The sequence below is a fragment of the Mustelus asterias genome, chromosome 9 (assembly GCF_964213995.1).
Source record: "Mustelus asterias chromosome 9, sMusAst1.hap1.1, whole genome shotgun sequence".
Lineage (NCBI taxonomy): Eukaryota > Metazoa > Chordata > Chondrichthyes > Carcharhiniformes > Triakidae > Mustelus > Mustelus asterias.
In genome coordinates this window covers 139,293,920-139,317,221 of record NC_135809.1, presented here as the reverse complement: position 1 = coordinate 139,317,221, position 23,302 = coordinate 139,293,920, and the positions used below count along the sequence as shown (strand labels likewise).

The window sequence follows — 23,302 nt, the reverse complement described above, 5'->3', positions numbered from 1 at the left end:
AGAATTGCCATAATTGAATTCCCCACTATCAACATCCTGGGGTGCTACTAATGATGTGGAGATGCCGGCATTGGACTGGGGTAAGCACAGTAAGAAGTCTCACAACACCAGGTTAAAGTCCAACAGGTTTATTTGGTAGCAAATACCATAAGCTTTCAGAGCACAGCTCCTTCGTCAAATGGAGTGGATATCTGTTCTCCAACAGTGCACAGACACAGAAATCAAGTTACAGAATACTAATTAGAATGCAAATCTCTACAGCCAGCCAGGTCTTAAAGGTACAGATAATGTGGGTGGAGGGAGCATTCAACACAGGTTAAAGAGATGTGTATTGCCTCCAGACAGAACAGCTAGTGAGATTCTACAAGCCCAGGAGGCAAGCTGTGGGGGTTACTGATAATGTGACATAAATCCAACATCCCGGTTTAGGCCGTCCTCATGTGTGCGGAACTTGGCTATCAGTTTCTGCTCAGCGACTCTGCGCTGTCGTGTGTCGTGAAGGCCGCCTTGGAGAACGCTTACCTGAAGATCCAAGGCTGAATGCCCGTGACTGCTGAAGTGCTCCCCCACAGGAAGAGAACAGTTTTGCCTGGTAATTGTCGAGCGGTGTTCATTCATCCGTTGTCGTAGCGTCTGCATGGTTTCCCCAATGTACCATGCCTCGGGACATCCTTTCCTGCAGCGTATCAGGTGGACAACGTTGGCCGAGTTGCAAGAGTAGGTACCGTGTACCTGGTAGATGGTGTTCTCATGTGAGATGATGGCATCCATGTCGATGATCCGGCACGTCTTGCAGAGGTTGCTGTGGCAGGGTTGTGTGGTGTCGTGGTCACTGTTCTCCTGAAGGCTGGGTAGTTTGCTGCGGACAATGGTCTGTTTGAGGTTGCGTGGTTGTTTGAAGACAAGAAGTGGGGGTGTGGGGATGGCTTTGGCGAGATGTTCATCTTCATCAATGACATGTTGAAGGCTCCAGAGGAGATGCCGTAGCTTCTCCACTCCGGGGAAGTACTGGACGACGAAGGGTACTCTGTCCACCGTGTCCCGTGTCCCACACCCCCACTTCTTGTCTTCAAACAACCACGCAACCTCAAACAGACCATTGTCCGCAGCAAACTACCCAGCCTTCAGGAGAACAGTGACCACGACACCACACAACCCTGCCACAGCAACCTCTGCAAGACGTGCCGGATCATCGACACGGATGCCATCATCTCACGTGAGAATACCATCTACCAGGTACACGGTACCTACTCTTGCAACTCGGCCAACGTTGTCTACCTGATACGCTGCAGGAAAGGATGTCCCGAGGCATGGTACATTGGGGAAACCATGCAGATGCTATGACAACGGATGAATGAACACCGCTCGACAATCACCAGGCAAAACTGTTCTCTTCCTGTGGGGGAGCACTTCAGCAGTCACGGGCATTCAGCCTTGGATCTTCAGGTAAGCGTTCTCCAAGGCGGCCTTCAGGACACACGACAGCGCAGAGTCGCTGAGCAGAAACTGATAGCCAAGTTCCGCACACATGAGGACGGCCTAAACCGGGATGTTGGATTTATGTCACATTATCAGTAACCCCCACAGCTTGCCTCCTGGGCTTGTAGAATCTCACTACCTGTTCTGTCTGGAGGCAATACACATCTCTTTAACCTGTGTTGAATGCTCCCTCCACCCACATTATCTGTACCTTTAAGACCTGGCTGGCTGTAGAGATTTACATTCTAATTAGTATTCTGTAACTTGATTTCTGTGTCTGTGCATTGTTGGAGAACAGATTTCCACTCCATCTGACGAAGGAGCTGTGCTCCGAAAGCTTATGGTATTTGCTACCAAATAAACCTGTTGGACTTTAACCTGGTGTTGTGAGACTTCTTACTGTGCTACTAATGACCAGAAACTGAACTGGACCCAGCCATAGAAATACTGTGGCCACCAGAACAGGTTAGAGGCTGGGAATCCTGCGGCAGGTAACTCACCTCCTGACTCTCCAAAACCTGACAACCATTTACAGAGCACAAATCAGGAGTGTGATAGAATGCCCTCAATTTGCCTGGATGGGTGCAGCACCAACAACATTAAAGAAGCTTAACACCATCCAGAACAAAGCAGCCCACTTGATTGGCACCACATCCACAAGCATCCACTCCCTCCACCACCAACAAACTGTAACAGCCATGTGTGCCATCTACAAGATGCACAGCAGGAACTTACCAAGGCTCCTTGGACAGAATCTCCCAAACCCATGGCCTCTAGCATCCAGAGGTACCAGGGCACAGATACATGGGAACACCACCACTTACAAATTCCTCTCCAAGCCACTCACTATCCTTACTTGAACTATATTGCCATTCCGTCACTGTTGCTGGGTCAAAATCCTGGAACTCCCTCCCTAACAGTACTGTGGGTGTACCTACACCTCAGGGACAGAAGACAGCTCACCACCCCCTCCTCAAGGGCCATTAGGGGTGGGCTATTATTGCTGGCCCAGCCAGTGAAGCCCACATCCCCTGAATGAATTAAGGGGAAAAATAATTTTCCACCATTGGAACTCTCTGCTGGAATGTGCATTTTTTCTTAAAGCTCGACAGCCATCGGGATTCATTGGAAATGTCGTTTTGTAAAAGAGCCTAAAGGATAAATTGGCATCATTGATATTGTTGTAAAACCATTCCTTCACTCAGGCTATAAGTTTACTGGAGGAGATGGTGTGTCCACGGAAGGATTTGCCGCCATTACTGCTGAAACTTAACGAGCGGCCAACAGAGAAGCTTGATTACCTGGGTGTATCATATGGACTTACCCCACAGCTGCTAAAGTAAGTTACAATGTGGAGATGCCGGCGTTGGACTGGGGTAAACACAGTAAGAGTTTTAACAACACCATCTGACGAAGGTGCAGGGCTCCGAAAGCTAATGGCATTTGCTACCAAATAAACCTGTTGGACTTTAACCTGGTGTTGTTAAAACTCTTACAAAGTTACAGCCACTGTTCAACAGGACAAACAATTGTAAATATTTAAGGCTACTCACATGCTGGTCGAGTTAGCATATTACATTTAAGTTTCTTTATTGAAAAGTATCTTTTGATGATGATGGAATTGATTTTTTTAAAGAATCTAAGTAACATTTCCCACTTGCCCTTTTATTCATTTAAGAGTTACATGTTTTTCCCAAAATAAGTTACATGGATATTGATTTTTTTACAAGTTTACCTGAATTTCATTTTGAACAAAGGACAATACAGCACAGGAACAGGCCCTTCGGCCCTCCAAGCCCGTGCCGCTCCCTGGTCCAAACTAGACCATTCTTTTGGATCCCTCCATTCCCACTCCGTTCACGGTAGCACAGTGGTTAGCACTGCTGCTTCACAGCTCCAGGGTCCTGGGTTCGATTCCCGGCTCGGGTCACTGTCTGTGTGGAGTTTGCACATTCTCCTCGTGTCTGCGTGGGTTTCCTCCGGGTGCTCCGGTTTCCTCCCACAGTCCAAAGATGTGCGGGTTAGGTTGATTGGCCAGGTTAAAAATTGCCCCTGAGAGTCCTGAGATGCATAGGTTAGCGGGTAAATATGTGGGGGTAGGGCCTGGTTGGGATTGTGGTCGGTGCAGACTCGATGGGCCGAATGGCCCCCTTCTGCACTGTAGGGTTTCTTCTTCTTCTTCTTCTTCTTCTTCTATGGGGCTATCTAGATAAGTCTTAAATGTTCCCAGTGTGTCCGCCTCCACCACCTTGCCTGGCAGCGCATTCCAGGCCCCCACCACCCTCTGCGTAAAATATGTCCTTCTGATATCTGTGTTAAACTTCCCCCCCCCTCCCCTCCCTTCACCTTGAACCTATGACCCCTCGTGAACGTCACCACCGACCTGGGGAAAAGTTTCCCACCGTTCACCCTATCTATGCCTTTCATAATTTTATACACCTCTATTAAGTCTCCCCTCATCCTCCGTCTTTCCAGGGAGAACAACCCCAGTTTACCCAATCTCTCCTCATAACTAAGCCCCTCCATACCAGGCAACATCCTGGTAAACCTCCTCTGTACTCTCTCCAAAGTCTCTACGTCCTTCTGGTAGTGTGGTGACCAGAAATGGACGCAGTATTCCAAATGCGGCCAAACCAACGTTCTATACATCTGCAACATCAGACCCCAACTTTTATACTCTATGCCCCGTCCTATAAAGGGAAGCATGCCATATGCCTTCTTCACCACCTTCTCCACCTGTGACGTCACCTTCAAGGATCTGTGGATTTGCACACCCAGGTCCCTCTGCGTATCTACACCCTTTATGGTTCTGCCATTTATCGTGTAGCTCCTCCCTACATTAGTTCTACCAAAATGCATCACTTCGCATTTATCAGGACTGAACTCCATCTGCCATTTCTTTGCCCAAATTTCCAGCCTATCTATATCCTTCTGTAGCTTCTGACAATGCTCCTCACTATCTGCAAGTCCTGCCAATTTTGTGTCGTCCGCAAACTTACTGATCACCCCAGTTACACCTTCTTCCAGATCGTTTATATAAATCACAAACAGCAGAGGTCCCAATACAGAGCCCTGTGGAACACCACTAGTCACAGGCCTCCAGCCGGAAAAAGACCCTTCCACTACCACCCTCTGTCTTCTGTGACCAAGCCAGTTCTCCACCCATCTAGCCACCTCCCCCTTTATCCCATGAGATCCAACCTTTTTCACCAGCCTACCATGAGGGACTTTGTCAAACGCTTTACTGAAGTCCATGTAGACGACATCCACGGCCCTTCCCTCGTCAACCATTCTAGTCACTTCTTCAAAAAACTCCACCAGGTTAGTGAGGCATGACCTCCCTCTCACAAAACCATGCTGACTATCGTTAATGAGTTTATTCCTTTCTAAATGCGCATACATCCTATCTCTAAGAATCTTCTCCAATAACTTCCCCACCACGGACGTCAAGCTCACCGGTTTATAATTACCCAGGTTATCCTTCCTACCCTTCTTAAATAATGGGACCACATTAGCTATCCTCCAATCCTCTGGGACCTCACCTGCGTCCAGTGACGAGACAAAGATTTGCGTCAGAGGCCCAGCGATTTCATCTCTCTTCTCCCTGAGCAGCCTTGGATAGATTCCATCAGGCCCTGGGGATTTGTCAGTCTTTATATTCTCTAACAAACCTAACACTTCCTCCCTTGTAATGGAGATTTTCTCCAATGGTTCAACACTCCCCTCCAAGACACTCCCAGTCAACACATCCCTCTCCTTTGTGAATACCGACGCAAAGTATTCATTTAGGATCTCCCCTACTTCTTTGGGCTCCAAGCATAATTCCCCACTTTTGTCCCTGAGAGGCCCGATTTTTTCCCTGACAACCCTTTTGTTCCTAATGTATGAATAAAATGCCTTGGGATTCTCCTTAATCCTGTCTGCCAAGGACATTTCGTGACCCCTTTTTGCCCTTCTAATTCCCCGTTTGAGTTCTTTCCTACTTTCTTTGTACTCCTCCAGAGCTCCCTCCGTTTTTAGCTGCCTGGACCTAACATACACCTCTCTTTTCTTTTTGACCAGTCCCTCAATTTCCCTGGTTATCCACGGTTCTCGAATCCTACCCTTCCTATCCTTTTTTACAGGCACATGCCTATCCTGCAGCCCTAACAACTGTTCCTTAAAAGACTCCCACATGCCAGATGTGGATTTACCCTCAAACAGCCTCTCCTAATCAAGAGCTGCCAATTTCTGCCTAATCCCACTAAAGTTAGCCTTCCCCCAATCCAACACCTTACCCTTGGGACACCACTCATCCTTTTCCATCACTGTCCTAAAGCTAACAGAATTGTGGTCACTATTTGCCGCATGTTCCCCTACCGAAACTTTGAAGACCTGACCGGGCTCATTCCCTAGTACTAGGTCCAGTATAGCCCCCTCTCTAGTCGGGCTATCTACATATTGTTCCAAAGAACCCTCCTGTACGCATTTTACAAATTCCTCCCCATTCAGAGTCCCAGCTCTCAGCGATTTCCAGTCTATACCAGGGAAATTGAAGTCTCCCACGACAACAACCCTATTTTTCCTGCACCTATCCAGTATCTCCTGACATATCCGTTCTTCCACTTCCCTTGGGCTGTGGGGGGGGCCTGTAGTATACCCCCAACATAGTGACTGCGCCCTTCCTGTTTCTAAGCTCCACCCAGAGTGACTCGTTACACGACCCCTCTGAATTGTCCTCCCTCTGCACCGCTGTAATATGCTCTCCAACTAATACTGCTACTCCCCCACCTCTTTTGGCCCCTCCTCTGTCTCGCCTAAAACACTTGTACCCCGGAATATTCAGCTGCCAGTCCTGTCCCTCTTTCAACCAAGTCTCTGTCACCGCAACCACATCCAAATTCCTCATGAGCATTAAGGCCCTAAGTTCGTCTGTCTTACCTGCTACACTCCTTGCATTGAAGTATAAGCTCGCCAGACCTCCAGGCCCAGTGAGGTCATCCTCCCCCAGAGTGCTCTTCTTTGCCAGCCTTGTCCCAGCCCCAAGCTCGTCCCCAGCCTCTACACTCGTAGACCTAATATTTTGATCCCCACCCCCTATAAACTTCCTATTATAAACTTGCGTAGGAAGTGATTCTTGCTCGGGTGAATCTGCTTTTCCTCTGAACTATAGTCAGATGAATGTGAGCACCAGGTGGAACATGTTCACGAGGGGTCATAGGTTCAAGGTGAGGGGGGGGGAGGTTTAACACGGATATCAGAAGGACGTATTTTACGCAGAGGGTGGTGGGGGCCTGGAATGCGCTGCCGGGCAAGGTGGTGAAGGCGGACACACTGGGAACGTTTAAGACTTATCAAGTAGCTTCAGTGATGTAAATCACTGAGCCAGTATTTGAGTCACCCTGCTGACTTGGTTATTTGCTTTATCACAGAATCCAAGATATAAAAATAGATAAAATCATTTAGGATCATAATTACTAAAAGTTATCAACTAACCTCCCAATGTTAGTGAAACAAAAAGTTATTGTTTTGGATGGAAACCCCAGATGAGAGTTAGATTTTGACCGGTTTCTATCTGATGTAATTCTCTGTCTCTCTCTTTTCAAATGTTGATCAAACGGAGATAAGTATTTCCAATAATTTCTTTTGGCTTCTTTGTTTTTTTAATGTTTCTGACGGGTATAATTTAGGGTATAGTTTACTCTTTATTTGAGATATGTGCTGTGTTATTAACAGCATGATCCAATAAATACAAACTCTCAAAGAATGATCTCCATCAAAATAATCTTGCCCTCTTCCCAGAGCCCTCTAATGATAATTCAAGTGAAGTTGCAAAAGGCAGGCACAGATTTGAAAAGCTGAAAATGGCTGACAGGTTGGAGTATTTGCAATGTTAACTGTTCAGTCTCATAAAGGCGAGCTTTGCAGCAGCAACTTAATAGTCAATCTGAGCGCCAAGTCTTCCAGATGGGACCTATTTCTGTACAAACTCCAAATGCTATTTGTTGTATATTTCTACCCACAGAATTGTGCTTTAATGCAGCAGGGATCTGTCTGTCATGCAGCAATACCTATAATTACAGACCTTTTCAGCTGTAGCCAAACTCTTCGATGCAGTGGCATTGAGCAACATTAGAATTCTTAGTTTGTTCAACAGGTCTAATGCACTTTGAGCTAGAGAAACGTAGTTAGTCCACTTTGTTTTCTGTATACGCCATATAACATCTGTTTATTGCTGGTCTAGTGCCACAAACTGTAGAAAGTTGGGCTTGTTGCCCTGCAGAATCCGAGAGTTTATGGTTCAAATGAATGAAAGTGTGGACATTTTGACAGGGAAGGAAGGGGCATTCCTAACCAGGAAATGTGTCAGAATTAAACAATCGTTTGGATTATTGAAAGGGTAACTTGTAGCATTACTGCCATGATACTGGTTGAAATAGCAGTTAGTGTATCTGACTCAAGGATATGATGTATTGTGGGGACAGTAAATAGTGTCCATAGCTGTGAGCTTCGGCTGTCCACTGTTCATTCAAATATCCTCCCAGTTATTGTTGCAAATGTCAGTTATGTGAAAGTGTGCAAAAAGAAGTGACTGCTGGATCACGGAGTAAAGACAAATGCCAGGATATCCTAGAAACAGGACTGAAGCTAACTCAGAACTTTTGTATTAAAGTGGCAAACTCATTTTTAATCTGCATTTCTGTTTCATTTTAAGGTTCTGGAAACGAGCGGGTTACGTTCCAGTGTATCTAAGGCAGACGCCTGTAAGTCTCCTGATTTCCTAATTTTAGCAGAATGCGTAAATTCAAATATTTTTATTCTGTTAAAAGGAGTAATGAGGATGAGGAAGAGCACCTGTAAATTGTTCTCAAAATATTTATTTCTATGAACTGATTAATTACTCAATGTAGATTTTGCATTCCTGTCCATGCAAGTATGCAAGTACTATATAATCCAATTGAATTGAAGCAAAAAAAATTATTGAATAGTTTTATATGTGGAACAAATTAGCTGTATATTAAATCCCTGGTTTGAAAAGTGTTGGGTCCCACCTGGTTTGGATTTGTGGTGACTCAGTGCGCTATAGTTTGAGAAAGGCAATCGATTTGAAATCAACTCGCTTTGTATTAAAAGACTGCCCTCAGCTGGCACAAGTTAGATTGTGCAAGTTGAATGAAAATTGCAGAACAATCTTTCTCATTGCTTCAGTTTAACTTTTAAGAGATATTTTCACAAATTCTTTGAGAACCATTTTCATTGAAAAATTATCTTGCTAACTCAATTACTCTGATTAAAATCAGAGATTGTAATATTATCAAAATTATTAATCAAGTTTGCTTTCACTGTGGGGCAAAAAGGTAATCAACTAGAATGAAAGCTTCACCTGCTGAACAGTGCTAATAGTCTGCTAAAGCATGTCAGAGAGTCATAAAGTAATACAGCATGGGAACAGGCCAATCGGCCCAACCAGTCCATGCTGAGCGTGGTGCCCTCCCAGCTAGTCCCAGTTGCCCACATTTGGCCCATGTCCCTCTAATCCTTTGCCATCCATGTACTTATCCAAAATATATCCAAAATATCCACGTAAAAACTCTTGCAAAAGATACTGTTTCCATGGTCATTTATCAGACTCTTGCTGCCAATGGACCTTTTGGATCAAAGCGAGATCTGTTTAAAGAGATTGAAAATGACTGAGGTTGGAAAATGGGTTAATAGATTTGCTATGGTTAATCCCCTCCTTCATCATAGGCTGTTGACTTGTGACCTGTTTGGAATGACTTCAAATTGTTAGTGGTTTGCCATTCGTTATTTTGAGCTATATAGCTGGCATATACTAAAGATATATCATGTTACAGAATACATCGTGTATAATTAGTAATATTAACCTATAGTTAGTTATATGAATAAACATAAGGTATCTTCAAACATATGAATATACATTTAAACATCTATAAATATCAATTCCTTCCAGTAGCAAATGCTTCAAATCTTGAACTTTACCAGAAAAGAACATTACAACTTGATTACACTAGATTCTTTCTCTACATTTTCTGAATTCCTCCTGGCGTAGGAATCACAGTCTTTGTGATGGGACAGTGAAGCTCAGGGAAAGTAAGGAAGTAAATCGACTCCAGGGGAAGGTAGAGCAGGAATAGTGGAAGTTGGCAAATCCCACGTGTGAGCGTATGAGAGATTGCAGGAGAATGTGACGGGCAACACAATGACATAGTGGTTAGCACTGCTGCCTCAGCACCAGGGACTCGGGTTCTATTCCAGCCTTAAGTGGCTGACTTTGTGGAGTTTGCACATTCTTCCCATGTCTGTGTGAGTTTCCTCCCACACTCCAAAGATGTGCAGGTTAGGTTGGTTGGTCATGCTAAATTGTCCCTTAGCGTCAGAGAAATTAGCAGGTACATGGGGTTACAGAGATGGGGCCTGGATAGAATTGTTGTCAGTGCAGGCTCGATGGGCCAAATGGTCTCTGATTTATAGGAGATGGTCTGTGACAAACACTGTTTTAAAACTGCAGTTAACATTGGTAAAAGAGTTGAAAATTTTATGAAAGTGGAGGATTTTCAAGGAATGTTTGTCTGGAGCTCTGCATGACAACATTCCGATGAGACAGGGGGGTGTTGGTAGGGTACGGGAACCGTGGTGCACGAAGGTTGTGATGAACCTGGTGAATAAGAAAAGAGAGACGTACAGAAGGTTCAGAGAGCTAGGAGGTGTTAAGGATTTAGAGGAGTATACGGGATGTAGGAAGGAGTTTAAGAAGGAAATTAGGAGAGCGAGAAGGGGTCATGAGAAGACCTTGGCGGGAAAGATTAAGGAGAATCCCAAGGCTTTCTACAAATATGTCAAGAGTAAAAGGATGAGATGTGAAGGCATAGGACCCTTAAAAGGTGAAGGGGGAAAAGTTTGTGCGGAACCGTTAGAAATGGCGGAGGTGCTTAATGAATACTTTACCTCGGTATTCACGGTGGAAAGGGATCTGGGTGGTTGTACTGCTGGTTTGCGGTGGACAGAAAGGATCGAGCATGTGGACATAAAGAAAGAGGATGTGTTGGAACTATTGAATGGCATCAAGGTTGGTAAGTCGCCGGGACCGGATGGGATGTACCCCAGGTTACTGTGGGAGGCGAGGGAAGAGATTGCAGAGCCTCTGGTGATGATCTTTGCGCGTCGATGGAGACGGGAGAAGTGCTGGAGGATTGCGGATGTGGTTCCTATTTTCAAGAAGGGGAATAGGGGTAGCCCAGGAAATTACCGACCTGTGAGTCTAACCTCAGTGGTTGGTAAGCTGATGGAGAAGATCCTGAGGGACAAGATTTATGAGCATTTAGAGAGGTTTAGTACGCCCAAGAATACTCAGCATGGCTTTGTCAAAGGCAGATCGTGCCTTACGAGCCTGGTGGAGTTCTTCGAAAATGTGACTAAACACATTGACGAAGGGAAAGCGGTAGATGTGGTTTATATGGATTTTAGCAAGACGTTCGATAAGGTCCCCCATGCAAGGCTTCTGGAAAAAGTGAGAGGGCATGGGATCCAAGGAGCTGCTGCCCTGTGGATCCAGAACTGGCTTGCCCAAAGGAGGCAGAGAGTGTGTATAGATGGGTCTTTTCTAATTGGAGGTCGGTCACCAGTGGTGTGCCCCAGGGATCTGTTCTGGGACCCTTGCTGTTTGTCATTTTCATAAATGACCTGGATGAGGAAGCGGAGGGATGGGTTGGTAAGTTTGCCGACGACACGAAGGTTGGTGGGGTTGTGGATAGTCTGGAGGGATGTCAGAAGTTACAGAGGGACATAGATGGGATGCAAGACTGGGCGGACAAGTGGCAGATGGACTTCAACCCAGATAAATGCGTAGTGGTCCGTTTTGGCAGGTCAAATGGGATGAAGGAGTATAATATAAAGGGAAAGGCTCTTAGTACGGTAGAGGATCAGAAAGACCTTGGGGTCTGGGTCCATAGGACTCTAAAATCGGCCCCGCAGGTGGAGGAGGTGGTTAAGAAGGCGTATGGTGTGCTGGCCTTTATCAATCGAGGGATTGAGTTTAGGAGTCCGGGGATAATGATGCAGCTATATAAGACCCTCGTCAGACCCCACTTGGAGTACTGTGCTTAGTTCTGGTTGCCTCATTACAGGAAGGATGTGGAAAAGATTGAAAGGGTGCAGAGGAGATTTACAAGGATGTTGCCTGGATTGAGTGGCATGCCTTATGAGGATAGGCTGAGGGAGCTGGGTCGTTTCTCCTTGGAGAGATGTAGGATGAGAGGAGACCGAATGGAGGTATAGAATCATAGAAACCCTACAGTGCAGAAGGAGGCCATTCGGCCCATCGAGTCTGCACCGACCACAATCCCACCCAGGCCCTACCCCCACATATTTACCCGCTAATCCCTCTAACCTATGCATCTCAGGACTCTAAGGGGCAATTTTTAACCTGGCCAATCAACCTAACCCGCACATCTTTGGGATATTCTGTTAGTTTCTTCTTTATTGTCGATGTCAGGCTGGGGTCATTCCTCATATATAAGATGTTGAGAGGCATAGATCGGGTGGACTCTCGGAGGCTTTTTCCCAGGGTGGAAATGGCTGCTACGAGAGGACACAGGTTTAAGGTGCTGGGGGGTAGGTACAGGGGAAATGTTAGGGGTAAGTTTTTCACACAGAGGGTGGTGGGCGAGTGGAATCGGCTGCCGTCAGTGGTGGTGGAGGCAAACTCAATAGGGTCTTTTAAGAGACTCCTGGATGAGTACATGGGACTTAATAGGATGGAGGGTTATAGGTAGGCCTGAAAGGTAGGGATATGTTCGGCACAAATTGTGGGGCCGAAGGGCCTGTTTTGTGCTGTCGTTTTCTATGTTTCTGTACAAAAGTGTCCAGAAGGGCAATTTTTTCACACAGAGGGTGGTGAGTGCCTGGAACAAGCGTAGGTAGTAGTAGAGGCGGGTGCAATCTTGTCTTTTAAAAAGCATTTAGATAGTTACATAGGTACGATGGGTATAGAGGGATATGGGCCAAATGCGGGCAATTGGGATTCGCTTCGAGGTTTTAAAAAAAAAAGGGCGGCATGGACAAGTTGGGCCGAAGGGCCCTTTTCCATGCTGTAAAACTCTATGACTTCTTGGGGTCCAGAGTCATAGAATCTCTGCAGTCCAGAAGGAGGCCATTCGACCCATCGAATCTGCGCCACCTCTCCGACAGAGCATCTTAGCCCATGCGTTTACCCCGTAAATTGCCCTTATCTACACATCTTTGGACTTTAAGTGGCAATTTAGCATGGCCAATGCACCTAACCTGCAATGTTTTAGACTCCCAGGGCCCTCCCTCCTGACTGTCACCCACTGTGCACCACAGGTTCTGTCCTGCTGGTTAGACAGGACATACTCAAAGTCTGGGACATTGGCCGTAAGGTAAAACTGGAGCAATATGACTGTGTCAGGCTATTGCTTAACCCGTCAATGGGGCAGCTCCAATTTTGGCACCAGCTTGAAGATGTTGGTAAGAAAGACTTTGCAGGTCAACTGGGCACGTTGTGCATTTGTTTCCAGTAGCTGGGTCAATCTAGGCGTGTCCCATTTCAATTAAACCTTTGTGTTAACTGCAGAATGAACTGACTGGTGAACATTCCTGTATCATGTTGAAGACACTGAATGAGGAGGAGGATGTGGAATCTACACGAGAGAACTGGCTTCTTGCCTTCTGGTCAGGTATCATCCAATCCATTGCACTAACAGATTCCAAATAGAGTGAAAAGTATTAGCTTATAAACACTCAAAGCTGCCTATTATTTTGAGCATTAACAGATGTTGACCTGTATTTTCAATGGGCTACCATCGAGTGCAATAGAACAGAGTAGGAGGCTATCCATGTCATATTTCCTCTATTCCTCAATTCTAACCAGATTGATTTTGTTTTTGGCTCCTCTTTACCTCATCTCTCTTCAGTGCTACAATAGTTTTTTTGACAACGCTACCGCTCCATCCCCCCCTTTATGGAAGTGGTCAGGTGAATTGGCCGTGCTAAATTCTCCCGCAGTGTACCCGAACAGGTGCCAGAGTGTGGTGACTGGGGGATTTTCCCAGTAACTTCATTGCAGTGTTAATGTAAGCCTACTTGTGACTAATAAATAAACTTTTTTTTAAAAATACTTTAGTCCAAAATGTTACATTTCTAACCCTCTCCTTTCGGCCAGTTCTGTTGTCACCACATTGCAGTCCCATCTGGCAACTTGTGCTTAGCTCAGCAACCAGTGCACGTACAGTCCAAACTCACTGTAGACTGCCTTGCATTTGGTTCCTATATAGAACATTACAGCGCAGTGCAGGCCCTTCGGCCCTCGATGTTGCGCCGACCAGTGGAACCAATCTAAAGCCCCTCTAATCTACACTATTCCAATATCATCCATATGTTTATCCAATAACCATTTGAATGCTCTTAATGTTGACGAGTCCACTACTGCTGCAGGCAGGGCATTCCACGCCCTTACTACTCTCTAAGTAAAGAACCTACCTCTAACATCTGTCCTATATCTCTCACCCCTCAATTTAAAGCTATGTCCCCTCGTGCTAGCCATCACCATCCGAGGAAAAAGGCTCTCACTATCCACCCTATCTAATCCTCTGATCATCTTGTATGCCTCTATTAAGTCACCTCTTAACCTTCTTTTCTCTAACGAAAACAACCTCAAGCCCCTCAGCCTTTCCTCATACGATTTTCCCACCATACCAGGCAACATCCTGGTAAATCTCCTCTGCACCCTTTCCAACACTTCCACATCTTTCCTATAATACGGCGACCAGAACTGTACGCAATACTCCAAATGCGGCCGCACCAGAGTTTTGTACAGTTGCAGCATGACCTCCTGGCTCCGAAACTCAATCCCTCTACCAATAAAAGCTAACACACCGTACGCCTTCTTAACAACCCTATCAACCTGGGTGCCAACTTTCAGGGATCTATGCACATGGACACCCAGATCCCTCTGTTCATCCACACTACCAAGTATCTTGCCATTAGCCCAGTACTCTGTATTCCTGTTACTCCTTCCAAAGTGAATCACCTCACACTTTTCCGCATTAAACTCCATTTGCCACCTCTCAGCCCAGCTCTGCAGCCTATCTATGTCCCTCTGTAACCTGCCACTTCCCTCCGCACTATCTACAACTCCACCGACTTTAGTGTCATCCGCAAATTTACTAATCCATCCTTCCACGCCCTCATCCAGGTCATTAATAAAAATGACAAACAGCAGTGGCCCCAAAACAGATCCTTGCGGTACACCACTAGTAACTGAACTCCAGGATGAATATTTCCCATCAACCACCACCCTCTGTTTTCTTACAGCTAGCCAATTCTTGATCCAAACCACTAAATCACCCTCAATCCCATGTGTCCGTATTTTCTGCAAAAGCTTACCATGGGGAACCTTATCAAACGCTTTGCTGAAATCCATATACACCACATCAACCACTTTACCCTCATCCACCTCTTTGGTCACCTTCTCAAAGAACTCAATAAGGTTTGTGAGGCACGACCTACCCTTCACAAAACTGTGTTGACTATCCCTAATCAAATTATTCCTTTCTAGGTGATTATAAATCCTAACTATTATTACCCTTTCCAATACTTTGCCCACAACAGAAGTAAGGCTCACCGGTCTATAATTACCAGGGTTGTCCCTACACCCCTTCTTGAACAAGGGGACAACATTTGCTATCCTCCAGTCTTCTGGCACTGTTCCTGTAGACAATGATGACACAAAGATCAAAGCCAAAGGCTCTGCAATCTCTTCTCTAGCCTCCCAGAGAATCCTAGGATAAATCCCATTCGGCCCAGGGGACTTATCTATTTTTACCCTTTCCAGAATTGCTAACACCTCCTCCTTATGAACATCAATCCCATCCAGTCCAACAGCCTGCATCTCAGTACTCCCCTCGACAACACTGTCCCTCTCCAGTGTGAATACCGACGAAAAATATTCATTTAGTGCCTCTCCTATCTCTTCAGACTCCACGCACAACTTCCCACTACTGTCCTTGACTGGCCCTAATCTTACCCTAGTCATTCTTTTACTCCTGACATACCTATAGAAAGCGTTAGGGTTTTCCTTGATCCTACCTGCCAAAGACTTCTCATGTCCCCTCCTGGCTCTTCTTAACTCTTTCTTTAGGTCCTTCCTGGCTAACTTGTAACTCTCAAGTGCCCTAACTGAGCCTTCACGTCTCATGTTAACATAAGTCTCCTTCCTCTTCACAAGAGATTCAACCTCCTTAGTAAACCACGGTTCCCTCACACGTCTGCTTCCTCCCTGCCTGACAGGTGTATATTTATCAAGGACGCGTAGTAGCTGTTCCTTGAACAAGTTCCACGTTACAATTGTGCCCATCCCCTGCAGTTTCCTTCCCCAACCTATGCATCCTAAATCTCACCTAATCGCATCATAATTTCCTTTCCCCCAGCTATAACTCTTGCCCTTTGGTATATACCTATCCTTTTCCATTGCTAAGGTAAACGTAATCGAATTGTGGTCACTGTCACCAAAGTGCTCACTTACCTCCAAATCTAACACCTGGCCTGGTTCATTACCCAGTACCAAATCCAATGTGGCCTCGCCTCTTGTTGATCTATCTACATACTGCGTCAGGAAGCCTTCCTGCATACATTGGACAAAAACCGACCCCTCTAAAGTACTTGAACTATAGCTTTTCCAGTCAATATTTGTAAAGTTAAAGTCCCCCGGTACATATGATCCCTCCGAGCAAAGAACAAAGAAAATTACAGCTCAGGAACAGGCCCTTCAGCCCTCCAAGCCTGCACCGACCATGCTGCCCGACTGAACTAAAACCCCCTACCCTTCCGGGGACCATATCCCTCTATTCCCATCCTATTCATGTATTTGTCCAGACGCCCCTTAAAAGTCACTAACATATCCGCTTCCACTACCTCCCCCGGCAGCGAGTTCCAGGCACATTTCTGAATCATTCCTATTTCTGAGCTATTCTTTATTTGTGTGCTGTTTGCCACTCCCAGTTTTCTGTGCATCTCGTTTCTCTTAACATTTGCCCCTGGTGCTCATTGTCTCTAACACGAGGGAACCTTCCTCGGATGACATTGGTCTGAACTCTGTTGAGATGCAACCTGTCCATCGTGAGCAGATCCCTCCTGTGCCAGAACTTCTCACGATGTCTGAAGAATCCGAACCGCACCATTCCTCTAGTCTTGCATTAACCTGACCAATCCAGTCTTTGTGATTAGCCCATGTCACTGGAGTAACCCAGGGATTAATGCTACCAATTGAAATGCTGCTTTTGTTTTAAAACTCTCTCCCTAATTCTTGAAACCCTTGATTGCAGGATCTCAGACCTTTCTCTTATGTCATTGTTACTGCAGAGACCACAAACCCTCCACCCCTCCCCCAGATTCTTCTTCACCCTCTCGCTGTCCTTTACCTTGCACCAGGTAGGGGACAAGGTGAGGGACTGACAGTTGCTAAAACACCTGTCTGTCTCCCTGACTACTGAATCCCAGAATTCCACTGCATTCCTGCACTTCCCTGTATCATACTGAGAACTGCACTCCTTTGAGATAGAACTTGGACAGTACAGCACAGGAACAGGCCCTTCAGTCCACGATGTTGGGATTTAAAATTTACATTTGATCAATTCCAAAGTTCTTCTGCTATTTGTATGTAGAAGGGTTTCCTTATTTCACTCCTCAAAGATCTGGCTCTAATTTTTGGTCTCTATCCCCAATCCTGGACTCCATCAGCAGAAGTAGTTCATAAGAACATCGGAAATAGAAGCAGCAGTGGGCTATTCAGCCCATCAATCCTACTCCACCATTCAATGAGATCATGGTTGATATTCTATTTCAACACCATGTTCCCGCACTATCCCTGTATCCCTTGATGTTTTTAATATGTAGAAATCTATTAAACGTACTCAGTGACTGGGCCTCCAAAGCCCTCAGAGGCAGAGCCTCTGAGTCCCAGGTTCTAGACGCGCACCCAGCAAGGGGCAACATCCTTCCTGAATTGAGCCTATTGAGCCTTGTGTGAAGTTTATTTGTTTGAATTAGATCATTTCCCATTCTTCTTAACTCCAGAGAATGAAGGCCCAGTCTCTTTAGTTTTTCCTCACTGGACAATCCCTCCATCCTTGGAATTTGGTAAACCTTTGTTGCAAACATAGAAACTAGAAGCAGGGGGAGGCTATTCAGCCCTTCGAGCCTGCTCCACCATTCATTTTGATCATGGCTGAACATCGAATTCATTATCCTAATCCCCCTCCCCCATACCCCTTGATCACTTGATCCCTTTAGCCCCAAGAGTTATATCTAATTCCTTCTTGAAATCAGACAACGTTTTGGCCTCAACTACTTTCTGTGGGAGTGAATTCAACACATTCACCACCCTCTGTGTGAAGAAATTTCTCCTCACCTCAGTTCTAAAAGGTTTACCCCTTATCCTCAAACGATGACCCTGAGTTCTGGACTCCCCCACCATCAGGAACATTCTTTCTGAATCTATCCTGTCTAACCCTGTTAGAATTTTATAAGTTTCTATGAGATCTCCCCTGAGTCTTCTAAACTCCAATGGATATAATCCTAACCTCATACGACATTCCTACCATCCCAGGAGTCAGCCTGGTAAATCTTCGCTGTACTCCCTCTATAGTAAGGACACCTTTCCTCAGATAAGGGCACCAAAACTGTACACAATACTCCAGGTGTCGTCTCACCAAGGCTCTATATAATAGCAATGCAGTATCTTTTCTCCTATCCTCAAATTCTCTCGTCATAAAGTGCCATTTGCCACTTTAGTTTCTTGCTGTACTTGCATGTTAGTTTTCAGTAGCCTATCTAAATTCCCTCGAAGCGTATTCATCCTCATCAGAACTCTCACTTCCAACAAGCTTTGTGTTAGCAGCAAACTTGGAAATATTAGATTTAATGTCCTCATTCAAATCATTGATACAGATTGTGAATAGCTGGGCTAGTCCCCCCAACCTCACGTACTCTAATGTTGTCTCCTAAAGTCTTAAGTGGGACCTTATCAAAAGCTTTCTGAAAATCCAGATATACCATATCTACCGATTTCCCCTTATCTAAACAAGTTTGTTGAACGTGATTTCCCTTTCATTAATCCATGTTGAATGTGCCCAATCCTCATTATTTTAGAAGTATCCTGTTATCTCACCCTTGATTATATATTCTAGCATTTTCCCCACTACTGATACAAGGCTAACAAAGAACAAAGAAAATTACAGCACAGGAACAGGCCCTTCGGTCCTCAATGCCTGCCTAAACTAAAACCGTATGCACTTACGGAGTCCGTTTCATTCCATTCCCATCCTATTCATGTATTCGTCTAGTTGCCCCTTAAATCCCGCTAACATACCTGCTCCCACCACCTCCCCACACAGCGCATTCCAGTCATTCACCACCGTCTGTGATGCACATGGATAGGCACATTAAGTCTCATTAATCTCTCTCGTATTTTCTTTTCACTAATAACATTTTTCAGATCTTCATTTACACTAGTCCCTTGAATCTCCATGAGAGAGTATGTAGAACATAGAACAGTACAGCACAGTATAGGCCCTTCGGCCCACAATGTTGTGCCGAACCTTTTCCGAAACCAAGATCAAGCTATCCCACTCCCTATCATTCTAGTGTGCTCCATGTTCCTTTCATATCTCCTCTAAACTTTTTCCCACACACCTTAAACCTATGTACACTAGTACTTGACTTTTCTACTCTAGGAAAGAGCGTCTGACTATCCACTCTGTCCATGCCACTCATAATCTTGTAAACCTCTATCAGGTCACCCCCTTACTATTGTTAGAGAATATAAAGACTGACAAATCCCCAGGGCCTGATGGAATCTATCCAAGGCTGCTCAGGGAGACGAGAGATGAAATCGCTGGGCCTCTGACGCAAATCTTTGTCTCGTCACTGGACGCAGGAGAGGTCCCAGAGGATTGGAGGATAGCTAATGTGGTCCCGTTATTTAAGAAGGGTAGGAAGGATAACCCGGGTAATTATAGGCCGGTGAGCTTGACGTCCGTGGTGGGGAAGTTGTTGGAGAAGATTCTTAGAGATAGGATGTATGCGCATTTAGAAAGGAATAAACTCATTAACGATAGTCAGCATGGTTTTGTGAGAGGGAGGTAATGCCTCACTAACCTGGTGGAGTTTTTTGAAGAAGTGACCAGAATGGTTGACGAGGGAAGGGCCGTGGATGTCGTCTATATGGACTTTAGTAAAGCGTTTGACAAAGTCCCTCATGGTAGGCTGGTGAAAAAGGTTGGATCTCATGGGATAAAGGGGGAGGTGGCTAGATGGGTGGAGAACTGGCTTGGTCACAGAAGACAGAGGGTGGTAGTGGAAGGGTCTTTTTCCGGCTGGAGGCCTGTGACTAGTGGTGTTCCGCAGGGCTCTGTATTGGGACCTCTGCTGTTTGTGATTTATATAAACGATCTGGAAGAAGGTGTAACTGGGGTGATCAGTAAGTTTGCGGACGACTCAAAATTGGCAGGACTTGCAGATAGTGAGGAGCATTGTCAGAAGCTACAGAAGGATATAGATAGGCTGGAAATTTGGGCAAAGAAATGGCAGATGGAGTTCAATCCTGATAAATGCGAAGTGATGCATTTTGGTAGAACTAATGTAGGGAGGAGCTATACGATAAATGGCAGAACCATAAAGGGTGTAGATACGCAGAGGGACCTGGGTGTGCAAGTCCACAGATCCTTGAAGGTGACGTCACAGGTGGAGAAGGTGGTGAAGAAGGCATATGGCATGCTTGCCTTTATAGGACGGGGCATAGAGTATAAAAGTTGGGGTCTGATGTTGCAGATGTATAGAATGTTGGTTCGGCCGCATTTGGAATACTGCATCCAGTTCTGGTCGCCACACTACCAGAAGGACGTGGAGGCTTTGGAGAGAGTACAGAGGAGGTTTACCAGGATGTTGCCTGGTATGGAGGGGCTTAGTTATGAGGAGAGATTGGGTAAACTGGGGTTATTCTCCCTGGAAAGACGGAGGATGAGGGGAGACTTAATAGAGGTGTATAAAATTATGAAAGGCATAGATAGGGTGAACGGTGGGAAGCTTTTCCCCAGGTCGGTGGTGACATTCACGAGGGGTCATAGGTTCAAGGTGAAGGGGGGGAGGTTTAACACAGATATCAGAAGGACATATTTTACACAGAGGGTGGTGGGGGCCTGGAATACGCTGCCAGGCAAGGTGGTGGAGGCGGACACACTGGGAACGTTTAAGACTTATCTAGATAGCCATATGAACGGAGTGGGAATGGAGGGATACAAAAGAATGGTCTAGTTTGGACCAGGGAGCGGCACGGGCTTGGAGGGCCGAAGGGCCTGTTCCTGTGCTGTATTGTTCTTTGTTCTACCTTGGTCGTTCCAGTGACAACAAACCGAGTTTATACAACCTTTCCTCATAGTTAATACCCTCCAGACCAGGCAACATCCTGGTAAACCTCTTCTGTACCCTCTCCAAAGCATCCACATCCTTCTGGTAGTGTGGTGACCAGAATTATACACAATATTCTAAATGAGGCGTAACTAAGGTTTTGCCAATTTTTATACTCAATGCCCCGACCAATGAAGGCAAGCATGCCGTATGCTTTCTTGTTTACCTTATCCATCTGCGTTGCCACTTTCAGTGATCGGTACCTAACAGGTATGTAGTTCCCCGTTTTCTCTTTACCTCCTTTCTCAAACAGGGAGGTTACATTTGCCACTTTCCAATCTGCAGGACCCATTCCAGAATCTATAGAATTTTCAGAGATGACCACCAGTGCATCCACTATCTCCTCACCCACCTTTCAGCACTCTGAGATGTAGATCATCAAGTTCAGGGAATTTATTTAAGTCTCATTAATCTCTCTCGTATTTTTTTTTCACTAATAACATTTTTCAGATCTTCATTTACACTAGTCCCTTGAATCTCCATGAGAGAGTATGTAGAACATAGAACAGTACAGCACAGTACAGGCCCTTCGGCCCACAATGTTGTGCCGAACCTTTTCCGAAACCAAGATCAAGCTATCCCACTCCCTATCATTCTGGTGTGCTCCATGTGCCTATCCAATAACCGTTTGAAAGTTCCTAAAGTGTCCGACTCCACTATCACAGCAGACAGTCCATTCTACACCCCAACCATTCTGCGTAAAGAACCTACCTCGTACATCCCTCCTATATCTCCCACCACGAACCTTATAGTTATGCCCCCTCGTAACAGCGACATCCACCAGAGGAAATAGTCTCTGAACGTCCACTCTATCTATCTCCCTCATCATCTTATAAACCTCTATTAAGTCGCCTCTCAACCTCCTCCGCTCTAAAGAGAAAAGCCCTAGCTCCCTCAACCTTTCCTCATAAGGCCTACCCTCCAAACCAGCCAGCAACCTGGTAAATCTCCTCTGCACTCTTTCCAGTGCTTCCACATCCTTCTTATAGTGAGGTGACCAGAACTGCACACAATATTCCAAATGTGGTCTCACCAAGGTCCTGTACGGTTGCAGCATAACCCCACGGCTCTTAAACTCAAACCCCCTGTTAATAAACGCTAACACACGATAGGCCTTCTTCACGGCTCTATCCACTTGAGTGGCAACCTTCAGAGATCTGTGGATATGAACCCCAAGATCTCATTGTTCCTCCACATTCCTCAGAACCCTACCTTTGACCCTGTAATCCGCATTCAAATTTGTCCTACCAAAATGAATCACCTCGCACTTATCAGGGTTAAACTCCATCTGCCATTTTTCGGCCCAGCTCTGCATCCTATCAATGTCTCTTTGCAGCCTACAACAGCCCTCCACCTCATCCATGACTCCACCAATCTTGGTGTCATCCGCAAATTTACTGATCCACCCTTCAGCCCCCTCCTCCAAGTCATTTATAAAAATCACAAATAGCAGAGGACCCAGCACTGATCCTTGTGGTACACCGCTGGTAACTGGTCTCCAGTCTGAAAAGTTTTCATCCACCACCACCCTCTATCTTCTATGAGATATGATGTGGAGATGCCGGCGTTGGACTGGGGTGAACACAGTAAGAAGTCTCACAACACCAGGTTAAAGTCCAACAGGTTTATTTGGTAGCAAATAACATAAGCTTTCGGAGCACTGCTCCTTCGTCAGATGGAGTGGAAATGTGCTCCTCCTCCGCTCTAAAGAGAAAAGCCCTAGATCCCTCAACCTTTCCTCATAAGGCCTACCCTCCAAACCAGGCAGCATCCTGGTAAATCTCCTTTGCACTCTTTCCAGTGCTTCCACATCCTTCTTATAGTGAGGTGACCAGAACTGCACACAATATTCCAAATGTGGTCTCACCAAGGTCCTGTACGGTTGCAGCATAACCCCACAGCTCTTAAACTCAAACCCCCTGTTAATAAACGCTAACACACTATAGGCCTTCTTCACGGCTCTATCCACTTGAGTGGCAACCTTCAGAGATGTGTGGATATGAACCCTTGTAAATCCTATCCCTCAGGACCTTTTCCATTTCCACTCCATCTGACGAAGGAGCAGTGCTCCGAAAGCTAATGGTATTTGCTACCAAATAAACCTGTTGGACTTTAACCTGGTGTTGTGAGACTTCTTACTGTATTCTATGAGATAGCCAGTTACTTAGCCAATCGGCCAAATTTCCCTCTGTCCCACACCACCATACTTTCTTCATGAGCCGACCATGGGGGACCTTATTAAGCGCCTTGCTAAAATCCATGTATACGACATCAACTGCTCTACCTTCATCGACACACTTCGTTACCTCCTCAAAAAATTCAATCAAATTTGTGAGGCAAGACT

General features: G+C 45.6%; 1 protein-coding gene across 1 annotated transcript in view; it reads left to right on the top strand.

The window, feature by feature from the left end:
• Positions 1 to 23,302, top strand: part of nat10 (N-acetyltransferase 10) — a 209,339-nt gene that overhangs the window by 163,899 nt on the left and 22,138 nt on the right. Inside the window, exons 20-22 of the mRNA XM_078221061.1 lie at positions 2,685 to 2,818; positions 8,174 to 8,222; positions 13,070 to 13,172. Coding sequence (XP_078077187.1) covers positions 2,685 to 2,818; positions 8,174 to 8,222; positions 13,070 to 13,172 — 286 coding nt within the window. The remainder of the gene's footprint in view (positions 1 to 2,684; positions 2,819 to 8,173; positions 8,223 to 13,069; positions 13,173 to 23,302) is intronic.